Here is a 25,319-nt window from a genome sequence, read left to right on the forward strand (position 1 = left end):
TCAATCCCGGGACTCCAGGATCACGCCCTGGGCCGAAGGCAGGTGCTAAACCGCTGAGCCACCCAGGGATTCCCCGATATTTGATCTTTAGATAAATACCAAATCATGAAGGAAATGGAAACTACTTACAAATATTAGTCCTGATATCAAAGAAGATGTTCCTGTAAGTGCCACATAGAATTTGGGTGTCAATGAATTTAAAAATACTGTCACTGCAAAAGGGAAAAAAAAAAAAAAAATCAAAGTTTAAAAAAATGCAAATTCAAAATACTCAAGTTACAAATATGCAGGAGTCTTTATGAGCGGAGGGATATAAATAGTGTTAATATCCAGTATGAGATTCATTTGAGAAAGTTGTAACTTTTAAAAAGGCACTTTAAATTCCCGTTCCATCATATCTTAAAAATTACCTCCGAACCTGTAAGGGTAGCATTTTAAACTGATAATTTGTTAAATAAGCAAATAAAGATGAGATAATTTAGATTACTTTTGAGAATTAAGAGATTATAAACCGTAACTTTGGTAAGAAGTTTTGCATATCCCTAAGGATAAACTAAATAAACATTCTGCTACAAAGGAGGTTAAAAATCACTCCCTAATTATTTTGGTGGGATACAAACCAGCGTTTTAAATTAGAAGGAAATAGCATGTGCATGTATTTGGTATGTCAGCTAGAGAGGCAAAATAAACCAAAGAGAAGAGCAACAGATCGAGAGAGATCTTTGCATCTGACTCACTGAAAGCCTGGACCAGATTTTCCACTTCAAATAACTGTCCCATAAACACAACAGGTTTTGGAAATAAATAAAAATCAATCATAGTTAACTACTTTCATCTAAATGGTGTATCTAGTTAACACATGGAAAAATAAATGATAAAGTCAACAAATAGTTTTTGCTGGGCATATGACTAGTGAGCACTTCATTAACATTACAGAGACACCAAATCAGCTCTTTCAGCCAATATATTTAGTTTGTTTTGATATGTTACTTATATCTGAGCTGATAAACATAACCTATGTTCTAAAAAGTCCAAAATATTTCAGAACATTATTTTACAGTATTTCATGTCATCCTGTCAAATAGGTAAGGGAACATGTGCCTTTTCTTGCGACAGAAAACTAAACCACAGGTAGGGACAGTCACAGCCATCACACAGCACAAGTACTTTCATCTTGTTCGGAGCTTGAGTGGAAATATTATCAAGACATGGTAAGAGGCCCTGGGCTCCCATCCGCTTTGCCCTGGCTACAGGTAAGGGGCAGTATTTGCAGAATCCAGGGAATCATCATCACTTCTTACACGTCCTCGTATGTTCAGCTCAGACTACAAAGCAAGCTCTCTATAAACGTTGAAAGGAGAACCCATCACTGTTGGTGGCTCTCTTTCCCTTCACTTCCTGTGCCGTTTTATTACTCCGGATAAAGCCTACAGCAAAGAACAGGCCAAAATACCACGAAAACCATTTCTTGACAGAACTATCTCAAGATGAGACAATGGCTGGCTAAGTTCACGGCATTTTTTTTTTTTTCTTTCCTTTTTGGCCTTTGAATACATAAGCCCTCATCTTTGTTGTCTAGGTGTGGGAACTCTTCATCGGCGAGAGACTCAGAAGAATGATTTTCAAGGGATTCTACCAGTGCTGGGGGTGTATATAATTCTGCAGCCGATAGGAAAACGCTCTCATCTGTTGCGCTACCTGAATCCTACAGCTTGTCAGGTGGCTCTTCCGCGCGCGGGTCGACGAGGACAGAACCGGGAGGGCGGATCTTAAGAGCTCAAGGGAGGAGCCCATAGCCGAGGCTCAGGTTTGACAATCAGCTGCGGACCTGCGGCCCAGGAGAAGAGCGCCCTGGACCCCGCACCGCCGACTCCTTCTCCGAAGGCCTGCGGGGACTGCGGACAATCTCCGCCCTTTGCCCTTTGCCCCCAGCCACTCTCCTAGCCCCCCTCCCCCCTCGCCCCCGTCCCCAGGGAGGTCTGGGCCTCTCACCCGCAGCCAAGTTCTCACACAGCCTCAGCGGAACCCTCAGAGCGTAAAGCAGTCCGAGCCCCGCCACGAACCACAGCGAGGGCCCAGTCCCCGCCAGCCCGGCCCGCAGTCGCTCCCTCCAGCCCAGCGACGGGCTCGGGCCGGGAGTAGGTGCGGGAGGAGCGGCCGCAGCGCTCGCCGCCTCACCCAAGCCGCCGCCGTCCGCCATCTTGCCGCTCCCGCACGCTCCGGGAGCTGGGAGGGGAGAAGGGCAGGAAACCGGGAGTCGGGAATCCTGGGATAGTGGCGGACCTGAAGGTGGCCTCTGTGAAAGCTCAGGTCCGAGGAACGCGGACCAAAGCCATTTGGAAGGTGGAGGAGCGTCCCAGTCTACCTTTCCTTCGGAGGGCGGGAAGGGGAGGCTAGCGGCGCCGATTCTGGAGGAACTGGACTGAGATGTGACCTCGGACTGCTGAAACGTTTTTGCTTCCATACGGCTGAGGGTCACCTTTAACCCTGTTTATGGGGTTGGAATAGCCACCGGCCGGTTCAGGGCCCGAGCAGCACGTAACCCTTTGGACTCGGCTGCCACGGAGATCACGGGTACTGGGAAAACCTATAGTAGCCATCGCTATTTTGTCGGAAGGAGCTCGGGCGTCAGTAGTCGAAACACGCTCCCAGCGCCTCCTGGATGAATGGGGACATGAATGCAACTCAATGAGAAAGCTGTTAGACTTAAAATCCTTTAAGGACCAGCCTTGAGGCCGAGGGCCGGCGCTCGGAACCCGCACCCCCGCCAGTAACTGACATGGCGCCCTCTGGGCCGGCATTTCCGGGCGGGTCCTTCCGACGGCCCCCGCGGTGATTCCATCACTCAGCTTCCTTCCCGGCCTGCCTCGCGCCGGGGCCGGGCCGGGCTGGGCCAGAGCAGCCCAAGATGGCCGACTTCGAGGATCGGGTGTCGGATGAGGAGAAGGTAAGGGGTCCGCCTCTCTCTTTTGCGTCCTCCCGCGACAGGGAACAGGGGCCTGACCTGGCTGCGGTGGAAACCCTGGCAGTGTCCACAGGTGGAAGAACCTTGCTGGGCTGTGCTGGCGGCATACCCGCTGCAGCTGGGACACTTCCGTCTCTAGGGGCATTCCTCTGCCTCACAGTGGCCCCAGTTCCCCATTCCTCAACTCTTTTCTCTCCCTCTGGGCCCGAGTGACAACCCAGTGACCTTCCCGGAAGAGGAAAGACTTTCCTTTATTGAGTCGTGGCTGTGGACTCTTTTTCTGTGATTAAGAGCGGGGTGGATGGTGATGTCTCGGATCAGGAAGCAGGTATTTTACCGCCTTTAACTGTCGGGGCTCGCCCCAGCCCCCCATTTTTAGATATGATTGAGGCTAGTTTAGGGCGAGTCACTTCCTGGTCAGGGTGGCCTCTTAACTTCCCTTTTGCTCCTCCTTCCTCAGGAAGTGATCTTGCTGTCACGACTCCTCGACAGGGAGAGGTCCCCGTGTGTTGCCCGCCCGTCCACTTTTCTCATTATTGGCTGAACTAATTCTCAGTAATAAATGTGCAAGCCTTAGGATATTTACCTCAGGATTTGAACACCACTCTTACCTATAGACCCTCCCTTGATTGATTGCACGTATGTACACAACAAGCCATGACTCTCCATCCCTTGCGTCTTACATACTATTAAGGGTAATTTTTGAAAAATAGTTTTTCTTGTTCACAAGTCAAGAATAGCCAGCGGATTTTTTTTTTTTTTTAAACTCCATAAAGGTTTTATATAGCACATAAACTTCATGGTTAACAGATTCGGTCTGGACAAAAGCATCGTCTTTGATGCTCCACTGTGGTGTCATTGATTATAGTTAAATTTGTAAGTGTGTAATTTGCGTATTTACTTCTTTAAAAATGTTTTAAGTACAAGCGCATGCTCTGCGTTAGGTGGAATGACTTTTTGCTGACAACTGTACAGCTTTCTTAATGCTTTGTCAGGCTTTTCAGTAAATACTTGATTTTAGGGCCTGCAGAAATTAGAATGATTTCACTAGATGACTCGCTATAGGACAAGAGTTATGTCTTTTATTTATTTCCCACAGTGGCTGTTACAAAAGGTGCAGTCTTGTGTGCTCTATAAATGCATCTGGGCTCTTTCTTTTTTAATACAAGAGAAGAGATGACACAAGGGAATGTTAATGACCCAAGAGTATTCTGTACAGAGTAGTTTGATATGTCATACCTATGTATGCCATGTCATTTTGAAACCCTGAAGAATGTGCTAAACACAAGCCATTGAATAATACTTTGGCGTTAAATTTTCTCGTTCTTGAAAATTTTTGTGTGTAAAACTTAGGGGAGAAAAGGGTGTCATATATGAATTTATGCCGAACAGAATCTGCAATAAAATGTCTAGTCTAAGGCAAATAGTTATGATGCCGGTGAAATTAAATTATAGTAAAAATCACAATAACCCTACATTTGTTAGCTGAACTGATGGTTCACTTGTTTTAAGGGAAAATATTGTTAAAATTTCACTAAATACTACATTTACCAATATTGTTGGGTTTTTGTCATTGACAAAACTAGATGACAAAATTAGAATGCCTTTTTAATTAAACTTGAGAAAATGTATTTCAAGTGCAAATTGAGATGTCTTTAGACATGACAATGTTCAACAACATTAATAGTCTTGATTTTATAACAGCAGATTTGTGACCAGATTTGTAATCTCTTAGCATACTTTTGTTGCTTAATTTTAATAATGATACAGCAAACGTGTTAAAAAATATTTTTAAAAATCTTTAAAAAAAAAAGATTCTTTTCCTATAAACTTTTCACAATGAAAGTACAATTACAGAAAAATTTTGTTTATTTTTTAAGATTTTATTTATTTATTCATGAGAGAGATACACAGAGAGAGAGAGAGAGAGAGAGAGAGGCAGAGACACAGGCAGAGGGAGAAGCAGGCTCCATGCAGGGAGCCTGATGTGGGACTCCATCCTCGGTCTCCAGGATCACCGCCCTGGGCCGAAGGCAGGTGCTAAACCGCTGAGCCACCCAGAGATCCCCCCCCAAAAAATGTTAAAATCAGGATATTTTCAGACATAATTTGTATTGATTCCTCCTTGAAGGAACTCTGAAGTTTCCATTTTATCCTTTTTAAGATCTTAATTGCATTAGATTTCGAGTTTTTAAGGCATTTATGTCATGATGCTGAATATATTTTAATATTGCTTTTTATCTTTGTTGCATTTCCTAAAAACAGTGAACCCAGAGTTAAATTTGGTGTCGATAGTCTTTGATTTCCTTGCAATTATTTCTATAAAAGCTGGTAAGATCAACCATTCTCTTAAGTAACTGCTTGGGGTTTTTATCACTTTACAAAGAGGAAGTTGGGTTTTTTAACTTCTACATTGTTACCTGAAATGGTCATGATGAGCTGCCTAAATAAAACAGGAAGCTGAAAGTATAAAATAACTTGCAAAATAAATGCTTTTAGTTTTATTCTTGAGTTTAGTTTCTGAGAATAACAATGAGTGTATTCTTCTATTCACTTAGAGTCTTCAGTTACTTGGTTCCAAATGCTTAACAAGACCAAAATGACAAGATACTGTAATTAGGAAACTTGAAGTATGAGACAAACTACTTGCTTGGGGTCCTTGCACTGTCTGTTTCCTTTATTTCATGATTCAGCATTTTTAAAACAATTGCAGAAAGAATTTAAGGCCGGAAAAAAAAGTGCAATTAGCATATTTTTCCCTTCAGCTTAACTAGTAGAATATTTGTGAACCACCTCAAAAATACCATAACTGAGAAATGAGTCTGTATGCTTTAAGCTTAGACAATATATCATCTCTAAGGCACTTTTTTGAGAAAGAGGTTTATCAAAATTATTTAGGAGAGATGTGGAAAATGTGAATAGATACAGAAATTTGAGGGCTCTCTCAGAGCTCATGAAAAAATACACATTTAAGCTGGATTTTTAAAATGTATATTACCTCCTTAGTTAATAAACTAATAATCATCAAATAAGATGATTTATTACCCTCATAGGATAAACGCTAGAGCTTATTTGCAATAGGTATTTTCTGACAAGTGATCAATTAGTGTTAATACTGCTATTCTTTTATCTTCCTTTTTTTCATTTGGTTTAGCTGAGTAGTTTTCATAGAATCTGTTAAAAAATCCTTAGATGGGAGCATAAAGCCTAAGCAGGTACAAATTCAGATGCCCCATCTTTGGTTAAGAGTGTAGGTTTATTATAATTTCTCCCAGAACATCTATTTTATTAGGATTAGCCTTAATGCTAAGCAAAGTATTATAATTTGTCAGAAAATTCAGACTCAGGTTTGTCTGAATCAGAAGCCTTGTACTTTGCACTTTACTGTTTTTCCCATGTAACCATGGGCGAAAAAAACAGAATAGAGTTGTCCCTTCAGAGAATTAGAAATGAAATACTGTGTTGTAGTGAGAAATAATGATTCTGAGTGTCAGGAGATTTGGCCTCTCTGCTGGGCTTTTAGCACCAGTGGATTTTGGAAAATTCACAGTGGTGGTGTTAACCTGTGTGGGCCTCCGTTTTCTTGTAAACTAGATAAAGAATTGTATCAAAGTAACTCAACAAAGTTTATTGAACTTTTTTTTAAGATTTTTTTATTTATTCATGAGAGACACAGAGAGGCAGAGACACAGGCAGCTGAAATATTAAAATATTTCAAGAGTTTCTGTCTGCTTTTGCACATTTGCCCTGATAACAAAACTGAATTCTTTGGTAACTGAAACTGTATCTTTTTATTTAGTGCCTAGCATAGCACCAGGTACATAGTTGAAGCACAACCTGTTGATATGAAGGAAATGAAGGAAACCAATCACACCTTCCTTCGTTCTTACATTTCCTCAGCTCATGCTTCCTCACCCCCAGTTATTTCTGGTAATCTTGGGTTCCAGAATGTGTCCCATGCTCTGGGTTCTTTGGACATTTATAGTGCCTTAGCATCTGTTGCCATTACTAGTGATATGCCATGCCACTGCTAGGAATATTAGATTCCTCCTGGAGCATTTTACCTAGTGAATCCCATAAAGCTGCAAAGTCTTATACACACCAGAATGACTGAATATGTGCATCTAACCTTGAAGAACCCCCTCCTTCATCTGCTCTAAGTTCTGTCCTTTAGAGCTCAGAAAATACATGCTATATAAGATCAGGTATCATTTGTGCTTTTCTGTGTGCATGAATTTCTCTCATTTTCTCACATGCCAAGAAAAAAAAAAAAAAGTTCAAGTTCTTATATGGATTGGCTCTTAAAAATAAAAACCCTGGGTAGAGAAATCAGTCATGATACTAAAGACAGTTTAACTACTTGGGGATTTCTGAAGTACGTGATAATTTTAACATGCACTTAAGTGCATTGTTGTTTTCTCTTTTCCCTTCATCAGAACCTCCTGATACTCTTTACATTTCAGTTCATCCCACCATTGTTTCCCTTTAGTTATACAGACTCAGAACGTTGGCATCATCTTTTTCCTTCTTAGCTTCTTCTCTCATGTTCAATTAGTATTCTAGTTCTGTATGTTCTTCCTTCCTATCATTAGATTCTATTCCGCCATTTCCATTAGTATTTTTAAGAAAATTATTTTTGATGTGTAGAAACTATAATCATGTGCTTAGAATGTAGGACAGAGCATGAGTAAAAAGTCTCCCTCACCCCTGTTTTCCAGCCACCCAGTTCCTGAGAGGCAACCAATGTTACCAGTTTCTTCTGTACCTTTTCTATTTCGTGCATATACAGACAGGTGTACTTTTGACTTAACAATATGCCTGGCTCATCCACATTCCTTCTCCTGTTAGTCTTCATTCAGGACCTTTTCTGATGCTTGAATTATTTTTAACAACATTTAGTTCTCTTTGCCTTCAACCTCTTTTATCTCACTGTATTTTTATTGGTTTACCATAGTTCTTCACACTATTAAGTTTTGAGCTGTATGTAAAATTTATCATTCCTATGACTGCACATACATGTTGTTAGACCAGGGCTATGCGATAGAATACTCAGTTGAGTGGATCATATGATGCACTGTAGGTTGAATATAACATAAGCAAGAAGATAGCATAATGCCAAACTGCACCAAAGAAAGGTGGTAAGTTCATTGGAACATATGAGAACCTTGCCTTGAGACTTCTTTGTTTTGCGTTGGAGTAACATTTAAGTGCTTATTATGTGGTAGTTATTTCATGTACTAATATGTATTCATTTCAAAACATCCCCCCCACAGGATAGATACTTAGCCACATTTTATGGTTGAGTAAACTGGGGCACATTTGATGTTAAAAATGTATAAATCCAGTGTTCATAATTAGTAAGAGTAGTGTTGGTACTCTGCTTCCAGACCTGCAGTCTTACCCACTTTAATCCCTTGGAGTAGATGGTAGGTCGTAAATTTAAGATAGCCAACAATTCCACTAAAACAATGACACAACCCTATACAGCAGTCAAGTTTAATGCTGTAGTGACATAGATAGTTCTATAGATACCGAAACATTGATATTCTTTGGTTGTGACTACATTATAATTACTGCTAAATTAGCTTAGAACTCTTTTGAGTTTCTTCAGGTGTGCCATCTATAGTGTCTAAAACGTTTTATAACTCAGAGTACTGAGACACATGATATTGGAAATTTAATGGTCATAACAATCCTCATGACAGGGCCAAGAGCACTGTCCTCTTAAGAATGTTACCATATAGCAGTACCTTGGAACATTATTGCCCACAGTAGAGTCACTGTTGTGCTACTTTCATTTTTTTTTTTTTAAGATTTTATATTTATTCATGAGAGACACACGCAGAGAGAGAGGCAAAGACATAGGCAGAGGGAGAAGCAGGCTCCATGCAGGGAGCCTGACGTGGGACTCCATCCTGGGACTCCAGGATTATGCCCTGGGCCAAAGGCAGACCCTAAACTGAGCCACCAAGGAATCCCCTGGTGTGCTACTTTCAAAAGCAGATTTCTGGGTTCTGTCCTAGACCAACTGAATCAGAATTTTAGAAGACCACTGCTGAGGAATCTATTTTTAGTAAACTTCGTAATTCCGTGCAACTTGAGAACCACTGTCCAAATCTCAGTCTTTTGCCTATTAGCTTGGAAACTTGATTGATTAGGATATTAAAACCAAATCTCTCAGGGACAAATTTTTTTTTTTTTAATTTTATTTATTTATTCATGAGAGACACAGAAAGAAAGAGAGAAAGGCAGAGACACAGGCAGAGGGAGAAGCAAGCTCCATGCAGGGAGCCTGATGTGAGACTTAATCTCTGGTCTCCAGGATCACGCCCTGAGCTGAAGGCAGCACTGAACCACTAAGCCATCCGGGCTGCCCTCTCAGGGACAAACTTACAGTAGCTAGACAAATGAAGCTAACATATAAGTAGCGTAACTGGGGCACATGGGTGATTCAGTTGGCCTAGCATCTGTCTTCAGCTCAGGTCATGATCTCAGAGTCCTGGGATTGAATCCCACATTGAGATCCCTGCTTGGTGGGGAGCCTGCATCTCCCTCTCCCTCTGCAGTTCCCCCTGATTGTGCTCTTGCTCTCTCTCTCTCTGTTAAATAAATCTTTTTTTTTTAAGTAGCTTAACTAATTTAATAAATACAGAAAAGACTAGAAACATTTTTCAGGTAGGTCAGGAACGTGGGAAATCAAGTTACAATTTTTTCACACTTTAAGCATGGAGTTGGAAGCAGGAAGTTAATTATATAGTCTAACATTTTAATGACATTTTCCTCCTTAAAAGAGATATATATGCAACACCAAGACCATGGCAGATTTTGGGGCAGGGCACCCTTTAACAGCAGTGAACATTGTTTTTTTTGTTTTTTAATATTTATTTATGATAGTCACAGAGAGAGAGAGAGAGGCAGAGACACAGGCAGAGGGAGAAGCAGGCTCCATGCACCGGGAGCCCGACGTGGGACTCGATCCCGGGTCTCCAGGATCGCGCCCTGGGCCAAAGGCAGGCGCCAAACCACTGCGCCACCCAGGGATCCCCAACATTGTTTTTACATAGCTGGAAGGAAGCCTTTACTTACAAAATTTTGCGTATTACAGCTTCTGCAGTCCTTTGCCTCTTAAGACATCTTCATTCTGTAATTGCTCAGGCCAGAAAATTTAGTGTCATCTTTGATTCCTGTTTCTTTCACAATCCACATATAGTCTATTAGGAAATCCTGTAGGCTCTGCCGTCAGAATACACCCATAATTTGACTGTTTCTCACCACACCTTTATTCCAAATACTCTGGAAGAAGCCACTGTGATTCCTCACCTAGGTTATGGCAATAGTCTTCTCTGTGGTGTCCCTGCTGGTACTCTTGCTTCCTCCTCCTCACCAGCCAGCAGGCTAGGCGGTCTTCAACACAGCACCCAGAATAATCTGGATAGGAAATGTAAGTCAGAACATGTCACTTCTTTGCTCAAAATCATTGGCTTCTCATCTTCTTCAGAATAAAAGTTCTTACTCTGGCTACAAGTCTCTGTGTCTTTACCACTTACTTCTCTGACCTCATCTCCTACCTATTCTCTACTGGTCTTCCCTGTTCTAGCCATACATTCTCACCCAAAAGGGTCTTTGCGTTTGCTCTGTACACTGGAGTTCTCTTCCTTCTATATCCCTTCCTTCAACTCTTTAATCAGAAGTCGCCTTCCAGTGAAGTCTTCTCTGGTAACCCTGTATATTTCCAGATCCTAACATTTCATTGTCCACTGCCCTTCCTTTTTTTTTTTTTTTTTTAATTCCTTAGCATTTATCAAATGGCTATCATACCATGTAGCTTATTTAATATTACCTGTTGTTTCTCCATTAGAACTTAAGCTCCACAAGTGTATGCACTGGTGAGTCTCCATTGCTTAAAACAGTGCCTGACACACAGTACACTGTTAGATATTTGTTGAATGAGTGAATGAAACTCACTGTAATGGCATCTGTCTTGATTTCATAGCTAACTCTTGAAGGACAGACTAATTTCCAAGTTTTGTGAAGCTGTATTGAGGACTCCAGTACTTCCATATTACTAACAGTTTAATTTTATTAACAGAGCTTCCCACTCAGAAACCTTCAGCGCTTATCTGTTACCTACAGAATAAAATCTGACTTGATACTAGCATACCTACTGCCATCTGACTCATCTCATTCTACTCTTATAATCTCCAGATAATACAAAACTGGTCTGCTTACAAAAGACTGTTTTTTCTCCACCTTTGTCCTTCTTACTGCCCCCTCATTTGTAATGCCCTCTCCTTGTTCCCCCTACAATCTAAAGCACTTCGGAGAGCTCGGTTTAGACCCACTCTCCCCTTCCTTACAGTAGTCTTTCACTAACTCAGCCCATATCCATCTCCTCTTTCCTCTTTGGTTTTTTTTTTTTTTTTTTTTTTTTTTTATTATTTTTTTAAAATTTTTTATTTATTTATGATAGTCACACAGAGAGAAAGAGGGAGGCAGAGACACAGGCAGAGGAAGAAGCAGGCCCCATGCACCGGGAGCCCGACGTGGGATTCGATCCTGGGTCTCCAGGATCGCGCCCTGGGCCAAAGGCAGGCGCTAAACCGCTGCGCCACCCAGGGATCCCCTCCTCTTTGGTTTTTTTACTCTGTATTTGCTCTAGAAATTTGGCTTTGAATTACAGTTATTTTTAAATGATTGCTAGATATTTACTGAGAGCTATTATTTGTATAAAGTATTTTGCTGACAGTGGTATACAAAAATTTGAAGTCAAGATGCTGACTGTATGTAATCTTTAAAAATAAACAGCTTGATGCCTAAGCTTTACCCTGTATCTGTTACCTCAGAATTTCTGTGAGTGAAACCCAGGCATCAGTTTTTTTTAAAGTTCTCCAGGGTGTCCTAACATATAGCAAAAGTTCAGAACCATCAGCTTAAGGGAAAAGGCGATTTATTGGCTTCTTTCACTATTCTTTTTGTCTTTATCTTTAGTGCTCATTTCAGGGCCTGGGACCCAGTAAAGTGTTCTGTTGTTGTTTTGAGTGAATAAATAAACTGGTAGACACAAAGATCTGAACTGTAAAGAAAATATGTTACTCAGAATTCAGTAACATCTAGGCATTTGCTTGGGGGGAGGGAAAACTTAATTATCTATGTGTAAGTCTGTCTCATGTTAGCTCTTTAGATTCTTAAAGCAGTCCTAGATTTGCGCACATATTTTACCCACAGATGAAGAAACTAAGACCCAAGCAATTAAATGATAAAATTGGCATGTGAAACCACGTCTGACTCCCAAAGGTTTTAAAGAAAAGATAAAATTGGTAAAAAGATGTACCTTTAACTTAGAATGCCGTAACAGGCCAGATACGCATTAGGTCTTAACGTCAAAAGCTTCCTGTTTTCCACTGCTTTTGTTTCCATGCAGCAAAGGTTCTTACCACCAGACTCTGCCTTTTGAACTTTGGTCATTGCTCTCAGGCATCTGTATGTCACAGTGTTTGGTGTGGATTTTTCCTTAGTTTCTTAACTTGGTCTTCCTATTTCTAAAACAATGCACTTTGTATATCTGGCACTTAGAATACTTTAGCTATCTGCCCAGTCACCTAGGATAGGGGGTGAAAGTGTGTATTATTTTAACACATGTAAGCTTCTAAGCAACAAGTTGCTTATGTGATCTTTTCAGTCATTTTTATCTTTTTTTCTAACTCATTAGAACATATCTCAGACTTTTTTACTTCCTCAGTTCTTGATATAGACATTTAGATCCTCTAATTAAAACAAATAGGGTCTTCTACCTCCTTCCATATGAATATCTATCCCATTTTTTATTTAAGGTAAGACTTTTTTTAATCTTCACTGAGGTTGAGCCAGTACTTAATTTTTTTTTCTGTTCAATAGTAGATGTCTTAAGGCTTACTACTGACTTTGAACTTCTAACACTTAAGATGTATTCTTGGAGATCTTTTTACCAACATGCTGAGATTTTGTATTAGGAGAATCTAGAATAAGAACAAAGAGATGATTTCCTTCTAACTTGGTGCATAGAGAAGTTAAAAGGGAGTAGTTGGGAAAGATTAACTAGAAAATAAAATAGATAAGAGCTGGGGCACCTGGGTAAGCTCAGTGGTTGAGCATCTGCCTCTGGCTCAGGTCATGTTCCTGGGATCGAGTTCCACATCAGGCTCCCCTCAGGGAGTCTGCTTCTCCCTCTGCCTATGTCTCTGCCTCTCTGTCTCTCTCATGAATAAATAAGTAAAGTCTTTAAATAAATAATTAAACTAAATAGACAAGAGATGATTTTTTAGTTCTTGTTTTATGCTTAAGTATGTCATGTTTATATACTGTTATACTAGGTGACATACAATGATGACCTGTTAAAAAATTATTCTGACACTTGTTAAAATAAGACTTTATTCAATATTTTTTCATTAGGGGAGAGAGCTAGACCTCAACTCCAAATGAGGCAAAGACAGCTGGGGATTTATAGCCATCAAGCAGAGTGAGGGGTTCAGTGGATAAAAAATTATTAAGAGGACACATCAAGGGTAGAGGGACTCTTGCTAAACAGATTTTTTTTTTTTTTTTTTTTTTTTTGCTAAACAGATCTAATAGGATTCTGACTAAAGACAGATTGAGGACTTACAAATCAAAGGTGGGGGATAAGGAACTTGATCACATATCAAAAGTGGGAGAATTTCACTAAACTAAGAATTCTTGTTAGGACTGGGTTAGGTAGGCCATAGATAGGATGGAGCCAAGATGGGCCTACCTAAGAGGGCTCAGAGGACCCTGACAAACATTTGGTCAAGGAGAGACTTTGGTACTCCATGTATGTTATATAATTACTATAATAAGTTTTCAAGCAGTTATTCTCTAGAGTTGATAGAAGTTTTCAAAATGAAATTGCTGGGAGCATCTTTTTGCTAGATGGGATGCTGCCCAATTCATGAATCATTTAATAAAGCCAATTAGATCTTCCATGAATGAATGAGTGAATGAAATTGCTCTACTTAAAACAAACTTGCCTGCTTTCCCTACCTATTGTCTATATCTGACAAAACTTTAATTGGTTGCTAATAAAGAAAACAGTTTCTAAGAACTACTTTAGTATGGCTTTTAGAAGAGTAAACAAAGCAAATTACTTGAAACTGCCATCATTTGTTTTTTGCGAAATTGATCCTAATTTAAGACATATGTCTTATGCTTTTAAGTGTTTGCCCTTACTGATAAGGATAATAAACTATATACAGCTAAATTTTTATTTTTGAGTACATTCTGGGTCTCTACAATGTCTCTAGTTCTAAATTAGGAAAATAATATTTATTTGAAATTTTAAAAAACAGCTAACAGTAAGCTCTTTAATGAAACCAATATTCCATTTGGTCCTAGAGATCTCTGAAAACATATTTTTTTTCCTAGAATTATAACCCCAAATTAAACTCTGACTAGCCTTTCAGAACCCTCAGCTATAAGGGATTTTGTTTATTTGATAAAGGCACTGAAACTGGAATTCTAGAGCTTTGATACTATCATAAATACATGTCAACAGCTTGGAACTTGCCTATTAAATTATTGCCCCCCCATGGGATCCCTAGGTGGCGCAGCGGTTTGGCGCCTGCCTTTGGCCTAGGGCGCGATCCTGGAGACCCAGGATCGAATCCCACATCGGGCTCCCGGTGCATGGAGCCTGCTTCTCCCTCTGCCTGTGTCTCTGCCTCTCTCTCTCTCTCTCTCTCTCTCTCTCTCTCTCTCTGTGACTATCATAAATAAATAAAATTTAAAAAAAAAAATAAATAAAAAATAAATTATTGCCCCAGACAGTTTATCGTTGATAGACCGAAAGCTTTAGAATGAGATGAAAAAATGAACCACATTGAGGCAAGGTACATTTAAAAAAAATTCATTCTTGTCAAAATAACATGATGAGGGGCGAGTTGCCCTGGGTGGCTCAGTTTGTTAAATGTCTACCTTCAGCTCAGGTCACCATCCTGGATTCCTAGGATCAAGGCCGAATCCATTGGGGCTCCCTGCTCAGCAGGGAGTCTGCTTCTCCTCCCTCTGGATGATATTTAAAATACAGTTTTTAATAGATGTAATGTTGAAAGATGTGGAGTTATTAAAAGATTAATAAGCTAAAAACCTAAGTTTTATAGATTTTCTAAATGTCTTTTAATACATTTTCTAAAGTTTATTAAAATATATATGAAAATTAACAAAATTAAGCAGTTTCTGGGGAACAGTAAGGTATATTACTTTCTCAGTTTGATGTTTAAACTTTCAGTACACATATTAGTAACGTAATAATGAAATTTTTATCCTTGCAGTGATTAGGTATTTTTATTTCCCCCTTTTGGAGAGGTGAAAAGACAAGGAGAATGGGAGGAAACTGAAATCTAGGAATACTTTTATAGATTCTAAATTTCCCCTTTATAGGTTAGAAACATAATATAGAAGATTCCATGAACTTAACATTATTGGAGTATTTAAGCATATGAAGGACTGGAATTGTGTATAAGACTTGGGTATTTTCCCTTTAAAATATTTGTGCAGGCACCTGGCTGGCTCAGTCAGTGGATCATGGGACTCTTGACTTTGGCCATGATCTTGGGGTTGTGAGATGGATCCTCATGTCAGGCACCATACTGGGCATGGACCCTGCTTAAGATTCTCTTTCTCGCTTTCCCTCTGCCCCTCCCTTCCTCTAAAAAATAAATAAAAATAAAAATTTGTTAAAAACTTAAACTATATACACGGTGGCGTGCCCAGCTGGCTCAGCTGGTGGAATGTGTGACTGTTGATCTCTGGGTTGCAGGTTCAAGCTCCCCGTTGGGTGTTGAGATTAGTTAAAAAAATATATTTTTAAAAATAAAACCTAGGTGGAATTATTATCTTTCACTGCAGATGAATGCTATGTGCAGTGAAACTTACTTTATGGAATAGGGATTTATTTTAAAAGCCTTGTTTTAAAAGCCTTATTTAAAAGCCTTGTTAACAGTTAAGTTTTTGTTCAACTAGAACCTCCATACCAGTGATTCTCAACTAGGCTGGGGATGACATGCCTCCCCTCTATGGGATATACCTGCTTTCAACTTTCTTCCCCCACCCCAGTCTTAAGAATGACTGACACAGGGATGCCTGGGTGTCTCAGTGGTTGGGTGTCTGCCTTCAGCTCAGGGCATGATCCTGAGGTCCCGGATCCAGTCCCACATTCAGCTCACTGCAAGGAGCCTACTTGTCCCCTCTGCCTGTGTCTCTGCGTCTCTCTGTGTGTCTCTCGTGAATAAATAAAATAAAATCTTTAAAAAGAATGACTGACTAAATCAGTTTTTAGAAGTATCATCCCTCATCTGTAGTGCAGCAAAAATATTTTTGCAGTCACTGCTTGGCCATTTCTCTTTCCCCTTGTACTTCTACCACTGATTTTGTTTACCTCTACCAAATGTCATCGTTTTCACCCAGTTTTGAAGCTAGATAATACTGATTTTTGAAGTTATTATTTCATTGCGTTTATCCCTTCCAACTTTTTTTTCAATTACAGCTTTTATAAGCAAAGTTTTGACTCAATTCCTGGTTTTAAAAAAGAAATTCTAAAAGGACTAGGCTAAATCCATGTGATACTATGCTAAAGATAATCCTGAATTTTAATACTTGTTACTACTGCATAGTATAGGTGATTGTCCAGTTCCAGGTCCACCACTATACAAGTATGTGACCTTATACAAGGCACTTACACTCTCTGAACTTATTCCTTTTATAGTGGGGATAATAATAATTCCTTGCCTGTCTGCTTATACAAGCTGTTTTAAGATCAAAGAAAAACTGGTTATGAAAGAGTTTTGTAAACAATAAAATAGTAGTCATTCATTTACATTCCTAGCATGTGCCAGGTCTCAGTTCTGGGTATACAGCAAGGAACAAACATAATGAGTTCTTATGTTCTGTGCCAGGGTTTGGCAAATCTGATCCACTGCATGTTTTATATAGACTATAAGCTAATGGTTTTTGAATGGTTGGGGGGAAAATCACAAGAAAAATATTTTATGACTTCTGAAAGTTAACATGACCAAATTAGAGTATTCAAAATAATGTTTTAATTACCTCAGTGTCAGAGAGGGTGTGGAGGGTGTGCCTGAGTGGCTCAGTTGGGTAAGCATCTGCCTTCTGCTCAGGTCATTATCCCACAGTCCCATAATCGAACCCTGAGCCCCTTGTCCGGCTTCTTGCTCGGTGAGGAATCTACTTTTCCTTCTCCCTCTGCCACTCCCCCTGCTTGTGCTGTTTCTCTGTAAAATAAATAAAATCTTTTAAAAAATAATTAGTTCAGTGAGGGTAATCTTTTCACAATGTATATGTTTATTAAATCACATCATAGACTTAAAATGTCTTACAACATTATTTGCCAATAATACCTCAATTAAAAATAAGTAAATAAATAAAACTTATTGGAACACAGTTTTGCTCATTTGTTTACATTTGGGACTGAGACCATGTGGCCCATGTAGCCCTAAAAAAGTTCACTGTCTGGTGTTTTACATTAGCAGTTTGCTAACCTGTACTCTGTTCTTGGAATTCTTTTAGGAGTGTTGAGCAAGGAACATTATTAGTTTATTATTTTTTTTTCTTTAGAAAGAGGGCAGAGGAAGTGGGGGAGAGGGAAAGAAAATCTTAAGCAGGCTCCACGCCCAGCATTGAGCCCTATACGAGGCCTGAGATCATGACCTGAGCTGAGATCAAGAGTCCAGCACTTAACCAACTGAGCCACCCGTGCATCCCTGTAGTTCAGTAGTGACAAGTTCCATGAAGAAGCAAGTAAGTGGGGTAGAATTGTAAAGGGCGCAGAAAGTGTCATGGTTAATTTGTATATAGGAGTCAGGAAGTCAGAAGGTGACATTTGAACAGAGACTTGAATGAAGAGAGATGCTCTGACAAAAGAGTTTCTGGCAAAAGGAACAAGAAATGCAGTAGTCCTGAGGCAGGAGTATAGCTGTAAGGTCTAGCAACTAGATAGTAGAGGGTGAGGGAGCCAAAGTTTGAAGGGCCTTGGAGACCATGGAGCAGATTTTAGATTTTTTTTTTTTTTAAGATTTTATGTAATTATTTGAGAGAGCAAGAGGGCCTGAGCTGGGGGAGAGGCAGCCTCCTCATTGAGCAGGGAGCCCAATATGGGGCTTGATCCCAAGACCCCGGGATCATGACGTGAGCTGAAGGAAGACAATCAACTGAGCCACTCAGGCGCTCCAGACTTTAGATTTTTATTGAGAATATATAAATGTAGCATTAAGATTTTAACTACTATTTCAAGGTATTTTTATGGTATTGTTAGAGTGAGAGAGAAATCATCTTGCCACATCAAAGTCTATTGTCAGACTGCCAAATGCTAAGATTTATCTAATACTAAGTAGTCCACCGTTTTTAGTAACTCTTAGAAAATAACATGAGCATGGTTGACCATAACAGTGTTTTGAGATACACCTTTGGCATTTAATAATGACTACATTCTTTTTCACCATTCATTTAGAATTTCACCCTTGCCGATGCTTATGTCTTCAACTCTCACCAAGTTTTTTTTTTTTTTTTTTTTTCTCACCAACTTTCATTTAAAAATTGAGGGATGGGGCAGCCCCGGTGGCGCAGCGGTTTAGCGCCGCCTGCAGCCCGGGGCGTGATCCTGGAGACCCAGGATCGAATCCACATCGTGGCTCCGTGCATGGGGCTTGCTTCTTCCTCTGCCTGTGTCTCTGCCTCTCTCTCTCTCTCTCTCTCTCTGTCTCTCATGAATAAATAAAAACTAAAATCTTAAAAAAAAAAATTGGGGGATGTTTTCGTGTTTTAATTGGACATTTTTCCTATTCTTGGTATTCTCAGATTTATGGGGATTAATTGTTTTTCTAGCACTTTAATTATGTCTTCAGCACTTAAAGCTGGACTTACACACTACTACTTGATATTCTCCCCTCCTCTGACTTTTGTGCTCTTTGTAGGCATTTTTTTCCTTTAGAAAATGGAAGCAAGCTTTTAGTTTACCTTTTTCTTTGAATATCTTCCCTTCATTTAACCAATTAACTAGCCTGTACTTTCTAGCATAAGGCACAGTGCAGCTAGGAAGTTAATAAGGCTAATAAGCTCATGGTCAAAAAGCATGTGCAAGTATAACTTTAAGAAGCCTTCCTTGTTGCTTTTAGCATTTTACTAACTTCACTTTATCCTGTCCTGTAGCTTCCTTGACCCATTGCTTCCAGTTTTGATGTCACTCCAAAACTTTTATCTTGTTTATGTCCTCTTTCACCTTTTTTTAAAGACTTTTTAATTTTTAAGTAATCTCTGTACCCAGTGTGGGGCTCAAATCCACAACCCCAAGATCAAGAGTTGCATGCTCTGCTGACTGAGCCAGCCAGGTGCCCCTGTCCTTAAAAACTTAATTTATTGGATAAGAGATGTTGGCATGCTTCTTTTGATTTTTAAAAATTTAAAAATTATCTTTAACATACAAGTAAGGAAGTAATGGGTGAGCTAAATAAGGGAATTAAGAAGTACAAACTTCCAGGAAAAAAAAATTTCTGTTTATCATACAAGTAATTTATATTCCTTGTATAACTTTTTGAACCTAGAGATAAGCCAAAAAAGGAAAGAAAAATAACTTGTAATACCAGAGGAAGTCCTAATTAAAATTAGTAGTTATACTTGTATGTAAATATATTTGCTTTTAATACAACAGGGATATATCATTGTGTGAACTTTATTCACTTAACAGCATATGATAAACATCAAACCTACATTAGCAGAGAGAATGCTTCTCAGACTTTTTTGCTCTCAGGACCCCTTTAATACTCTTAGGAATCAAGTTTTATTTATATAGCTTGTGTCTACTTAATAGATATTAAAACAAGAGATTTTTAAAGCATTAATTCATTTAAAACCATAATTAGTTAAAAAAACATAATTAACCTATGTTAACATAAATGATTGGTATTTTGTTTTTAAAACAAAAACTTTATTTTCGGGCAGCCTGGGTGGCTCAGCGCTTTAGCGCCGCCTTTGGCCCAGGGTATGATCCTGGAGACTCAGGATCGAGTCCCATATCAGGCTCTCTGCATGGAGCCTGCTTCTCCCTCTGCCTGTGTCTCTGCCTGTCTCTCTCTATTTCTCTCATGAATAAATAAATAAAATCTTAAAAAAAACAACAACAACTTTATTTTCCAAAACAAAAAAAAAAAATTAGTGAGAAAAGTAGCACTATTTTACATTTTGCATATCTTTTAAATATCTATATTCAGTTTCTTGTGCTGTGTTATCTTAGTTTGTACGTATTGTTTTCTCTGACTGGAATGCCGTCCTTAGTATTTACTCATCCTTCAGTCTGTCTCAAACCTCACCATATCAAAGGCCATCCCATCAGCCCTCCTTGTACACATATGTAGAGTTGATTACATTTTCTTGGTGCCTCACTGTGGCCTTTAATACTTGCTTGCTGTATTATGATCTATGTGTGAGGTCCTTGAGGACAGTGACAATCTTATTCAGTCTTTAATCTTTATTTACTCTTAACTTCTCTTTCTAGGTACTCAGTAAATGTTTGTTAAATGGATGAATTATTATTATTATTTTTAAAGATTTTATTTATTCATCCATGAGAGACACAGAGAGAGAGGCAGAGACACAGGTAGAGGGAGAAGCAGGCTCCATGCAGGGAGCCCGATGTGGGACTCGATCTCGGGTCTCCAGGATCACGTCCTGGCTGAAGGCGGCACTAAACCGCTGAGCCACCCAGGCTGCCCCTGAATTATTATTTTTTTTTAACATGCATTGTTTAGTTCATTGATTATCCAAATGACTGTTCTTTTGATTAAGCTAAGTCCATCAGGTTTTATAACTTTCTTTTTAAGAGTGAGGGGAGAGAAAGAGAGAGAGAATCTTAAGCAGGTTCCATTCCCTGGAGCCTGACATGGCCTCAGTCTCACAAACAAGAGATCATACATAGCATAAGCCAAAATCAAGAGTTAGAGATGCTTAACCAGATGAGCCACCCAAGAGCCCCAGATTTTGTAACTTTTGAAAATTTGGGGATAACTTCAAGAATAGTATCTTGAATTTTCAGTTTGATAACTTTTACCATTACCTATTCAAACAGTTTGTTACATATGTAGTTGTAAAATATGGCTGTAATTTTACTCTTCTTAGGGAATATTCTTTTTGAGTTACATATGAATATATTTTTGAACACTTAAATTTTCTTGACTGAAGGGAGTTTCACGATTATGTAAGGGTTTATGGAAATGCACCTTGACAGAATGGGATACACTATAGCCACTCAGCAGATTTACCACAAATAGACTAAAAAATAGATTTACTCTCAGAGTAGGCTTACTAATTTCTTAAGTGAGTGATTGACAACAACAGTTGATGAGGACAGAAATATGATTAACTGAACATGCCAATGCAAATATCCACAGTTGGCTTTCCATATGGGAACTGCTGTAGTATGATTTTCATGAGTTGAGCAGCATTTCTTGTTTCCTAATTAGAACTGCTCTTTTTATTGTTGCTTCAGTTAATGTAGGAGCTTTATGGACTATTCTTCTTAATCCCCACCAGTTTTCATCTCAGAAAAATAATACATTATCTGTAATTACCCTGTCATGGCAGGGTTCTCAAACTTTATGTACATAGAATATTCTAAGGTTTTTGTGGTATGGTTTCCTCATCTCTGCTTCCACAGTCCACATACAGGTTTTGTTTCATAAGTCTTAAAAAATCAGGTAGAGTTTTGTAGCTCAAAGAAATTTTGCAGATCTTCTCATTGTTTTTAGGAGTTGGATTATAATGAGGAAATTCAGGACCAAAAAAGATTAGTAATGTTTCTAGAATTATTAATCTGGTTAGTGGGCAGCCTGGGTGGCTCAGCAGTTTAGCGCTGCCTTCAGCCCAGGGTGTGAGCCTGGAGACCCGGGATCGAGTCCCACATCGGGCTCCCTGCATGAAGCCTGCTTCTCCCTCTGCCTGTGTCTCTGCCTCTCTGTGTGTGTGTCTCTCATGAATGAATAAATAAAATCTTTAAAAAAACTTTAAAAAAAATAAAAATAAATAAATCTGGTTAGTTAATGGACTGACACAGCCAGTAATTAGAATCCAGGTTTTCCAGTCTACCTTGCTCCATCAGTCAGTAGGCCTTTCCTGACTAAAGAGATAAGTTTGTCCATGGAACAGCTTTTATTTTTCTTAGAATATGAGTGAAGTCATACAAGATCTGTATAAACCTAAAGTTGTAAAGTATTTTTCATCTTCTTCTAATTCTCTTCTCAGTTTCCAGCCTTTTCTTTTTTTTTTTTTTCAAAAAAAATTTTTTTTTAAGATTTTATTTATTCATGAAAGACAGAGAGAGAGAGAGAGGAACAGACACAGGTAGTGAGAGAAGCAGAGAGAGAGAGAGAGAGAGAGAGGAACAGACACAGGTAGTGAGAGAAGCAGGCTCCATGCAAGGAGCCTGACGTGGGACTTGATCCCCTCTGGGATCACAGCCTGGGCTGAAGGCGGCACTAAACCGCTGAGCCACCTAGGCTGCCCATCCAGCCTTATTTTCAAATGACTCTTGAGAGGGTTTTTTTTTGCTTAAGAATGGTTTGACTTTAGGGCACCTGGGTGGCTCAGTTGACTAAGTGTCCAATCTTGGTTTTGACTCAGGCCGTGATCTCGCGGCTGTGGGATTGAGCCCTTCAGAGGGCTCTGCTCAGTGCAGTCTTTCAGGTTCTCTCTCCCTCTCACTCACTCACTGTCTCTCAAATAAATAAAATCTAAAAAAAAAAAAAAAGGTTTAACTTTGATGATAGCCTTATTTGATTGTGTCAGCCAGAACTTAAAACTGAAGGAAATGAAGGGGTCAACAGAGGATGCCTATTTGGAAAGCAGGGCTCAGTTTATTGGTAGATATATCATGTTCCTCTTTGCCCCTCATCAATGAGTTGAATAATCTTCATACTCATTATCACATCAAAAATTAGGGAATTTTCAACATTCTTTGTGTCACAGTGTGTTAGAATTATACTGCAAGACTCATTTGAGGTCAGACCTATTGCTAACAACATAATTATATATGTATATTGCTGAATGATACCCCAAATTATCTTTTCTTTTAAATAGGTTTGTATATTCTTTGTGGTTCGCATTTGACTTGATGAGAGCTAAGAGAGTAAATTATATGGCAGACTGAGCACATGGTTTCACCTCACCTTTTGTGCCAAACCTTATTAGGATGAAAAGAGTAGGGAAAAATAGAATAAGGGGAGAAATGAAGTAGTGAGTGTTTAAAAAATTAGAGCACCATCATTGGACCAGAATTTTTTAGCAATTCTTCATAGAAAGAAAGCAGAATGGTAACTATATGGGGGGCAAAAGTAAGGTCAGAAGAAATCATAACCCAAAATACATCAAAGAAAACTGTTACAGAAGTAGGTACCATTTGGAGGAACTCCATTTAAGGAGGAAGAAGGAAAGGACTCAGAACAATTTTGATGTAGATTAATTGGGGAACTGTTCTGTAAGCTAACTGTACCACTTGGCTCCTCTTTTCTCTCCCATTTGGCCTAAACCAAAGACAAAAATGCATTTGTCCTCAGAATACAACATTGAGAGTGAGCACTGAGAACAGAGTCAGAGCAATGTCCCAGGTAGCCTCTGGTCCTTATGAGGCTCCCTCAGAAATTAATCTGCTCATAACCACTCCTAATACCCAGCAGCAATTCTACTTTTTCTCTCCCCTGCAATCACTAGAGACAAACTGCAGGTAAACAGAACAGGCAAGCTAAATTAAATTCGAGTAGGTGTTCCGTTTCCATTTGTGGAAAACCAGTACTAAAAAGCTCCAAACTCAAAAAGTAGATCTAAAGTCTTAGGAAACAGACTATTGAGCAAAACTTTAAAGTCAGTATATAGTTAATACCTTCAAGGAGACTCAAGAGATTATTATACACACAAAAATAAAAGTCTTGGCAATTAAAAATAGAATGGTTACAATAATTATCTGAATAGCAAAGTCGACATAAATGAAGACATTTTAGTGAATTGAAAAAATGGGGCTCTGAGGCCTTCTTCCCAAATAAAGTATATAATGACAAAAGATAAAAATATAGAAGAAAAAATGAGATATGCAGGTTAGATCCTAAGATTTCAACGCCCATCTCTAATTAGTAGATCCAGAAATGTAGAAGGCATTAGGGGACAGGAGATGGAGTTAGAAGGAAAAACAGGAAAAATATTGTCTGTAGTACCTTCAGGACCTTTAGTACAGTGTTTAATATTTTAGGTGATAGAAGTCATCGTTGTCTTGTTTTTAAGATTAGGGATACTGCTTGCATTATTGCATCATTATTAGGTATGCTGTAGAATTTGGGTAGATAAATCCTTTTTCAAGTTCAAGAAGTTTATGCCTACCCAAAATTAGTGGTTTTGTTGCTTTATGATATTTGAGTGTTGAATTTTTTTTTCCAGCACGAGTTAAGAGAATCACAAGGGTTTGCTCCTTTATACTGATTTATTAATATTGAACCATCATTGCATTGGGATAAACACTATAAATGCAACTTGGTATCCTACCAATTTACTGATATATTTGCTTAAATGCTTTCTTTTGTGACTAGTATATTTTGACCAAAAACTGATTATTCAACTTTTTAAAGAAAAATAAACTTAATCAGAGCAGCGTGGCTATCCCTGAATCCTATATTGATGATAAAAGCTTTGAGATGTTTGTGAAAAACTCTGAAGGCTTCTAAACAGTAAAGATTTAAACAGGTAGTATTATTTCAAGGAATGTGATCAAATTTTTGTAATCTGTTAATTCCTTCTCCTTTTATATATTATTTTATTTATTTCTCTTTAGGTACGCATAGCTGCTAAATTCATCACTCATGCACCCCCAGGAGAATTTAATGAAGTGTTCAATGGTGAGTTAACATTAGTATTTTAAGCTCTCCTAAATTACATATAAGCTGTCTCTTTTAACCTTACAGCACATTATAACTATAGCTAAGGAAATCACGATTCAAACAGGCTAAAATAACTTATCCAATGTGACTTAGCTAGTTAAATGTCAGCAAGGATTCAAGGACTGAGTCAAAAGCAAATTCTTAACCCATAAACTATATACCTATCTTATGCGAGAAAAGATTTGAAGTAGTTTAATATGCATAAGTAGAGAAGCAATACTAAATTGTTTCCATAGTTTTATATCTATCATTATATAAACCATAGCTTAAGCTTCTTCAGTACTTTCACTCAAGACATATCCCTAGGATATATAGGACACTTTCTAGAGTCATTGGGGCTAAACTGACTGCATCTGGGAACTTTGTTATATATACAGCTT

At 38.9% G+C, this 25,319-nt stretch overlaps 2 protein-coding genes and 1 long non-coding RNA gene across 13 annotated transcripts in view; 1 reads left to right on the forward strand and 2 right to left on the reverse strand.

Moving 5' to 3' along the window:
- Positions 1–2,756, reverse strand: part of ST7L (suppression of tumorigenicity 7 like) — an 88,312-nt gene extending 85,556 nt beyond the window's left edge. The window contains exons 1-2 of one of the 11 annotated variants that reach the window (XM_072769028.1): positions 1,993–2,751; positions 130–212 (exon numbers count right to left, since the gene is read on the reverse strand). In XM_072769028.1, coding sequence (XP_072625129.1) covers positions 130–212; positions 1,993–2,464 — 555 coding nt within the window. In that variant the 5' untranslated portion in view covers positions 2,465–2,751. Of the gene's footprint in view, positions 1–129; positions 213–1,698; positions 1,875–1,992 lie in introns of those variants that run through there. The other 10 variants (XM_072769024.1, XM_072769026.1, XM_072769037.1 and 7 more) reach the window with 10 other exon arrangements.
- Positions 1,985–25,319, forward strand: part of CAPZA1 (capping actin protein of muscle Z-line subunit alpha 1) — a 49,009-nt gene continuing 25,674 nt past the window's right edge. Inside the window, exons 1-2 of the mRNA XM_072769039.1 lie at positions 1,985–2,947; positions 24,834–24,897. Coding sequence (XP_072625140.1) covers positions 2,909–2,947; positions 24,834–24,897 — 103 coding nt within the window. The 5' untranslated portion in view covers positions 1,985–2,908. The remainder of the gene's footprint in view (positions 2,948–24,833; positions 24,898–25,319) is intronic.
- The window catches only part of LOC140600859 (uncharacterized), a 46,368-nt gene continuing 30,202 nt past the window's right edge, over positions 9,154–25,319 (reverse strand). Inside the window, exons 2-3 of the long non-coding RNA XR_012003990.1 lie at positions 17,060–17,244; positions 9,154–10,393 (exon numbers count right to left, since the gene is read on the reverse strand). This is a non-coding gene — a long non-coding RNA (uncharacterized lncRNA). The remainder of the gene's footprint in view (positions 10,394–17,059; positions 17,245–25,319) is intronic.

This window comes from Canis lupus, chromosome 12 (assembly GCF_048164855.1).
Source record: "Canis lupus baileyi chromosome 12, mCanLup2.hap1, whole genome shotgun sequence".
NCBI classification, from domain to species: domain Eukaryota; kingdom Metazoa; phylum Chordata; class Mammalia; order Carnivora; family Canidae; genus Canis; species Canis lupus.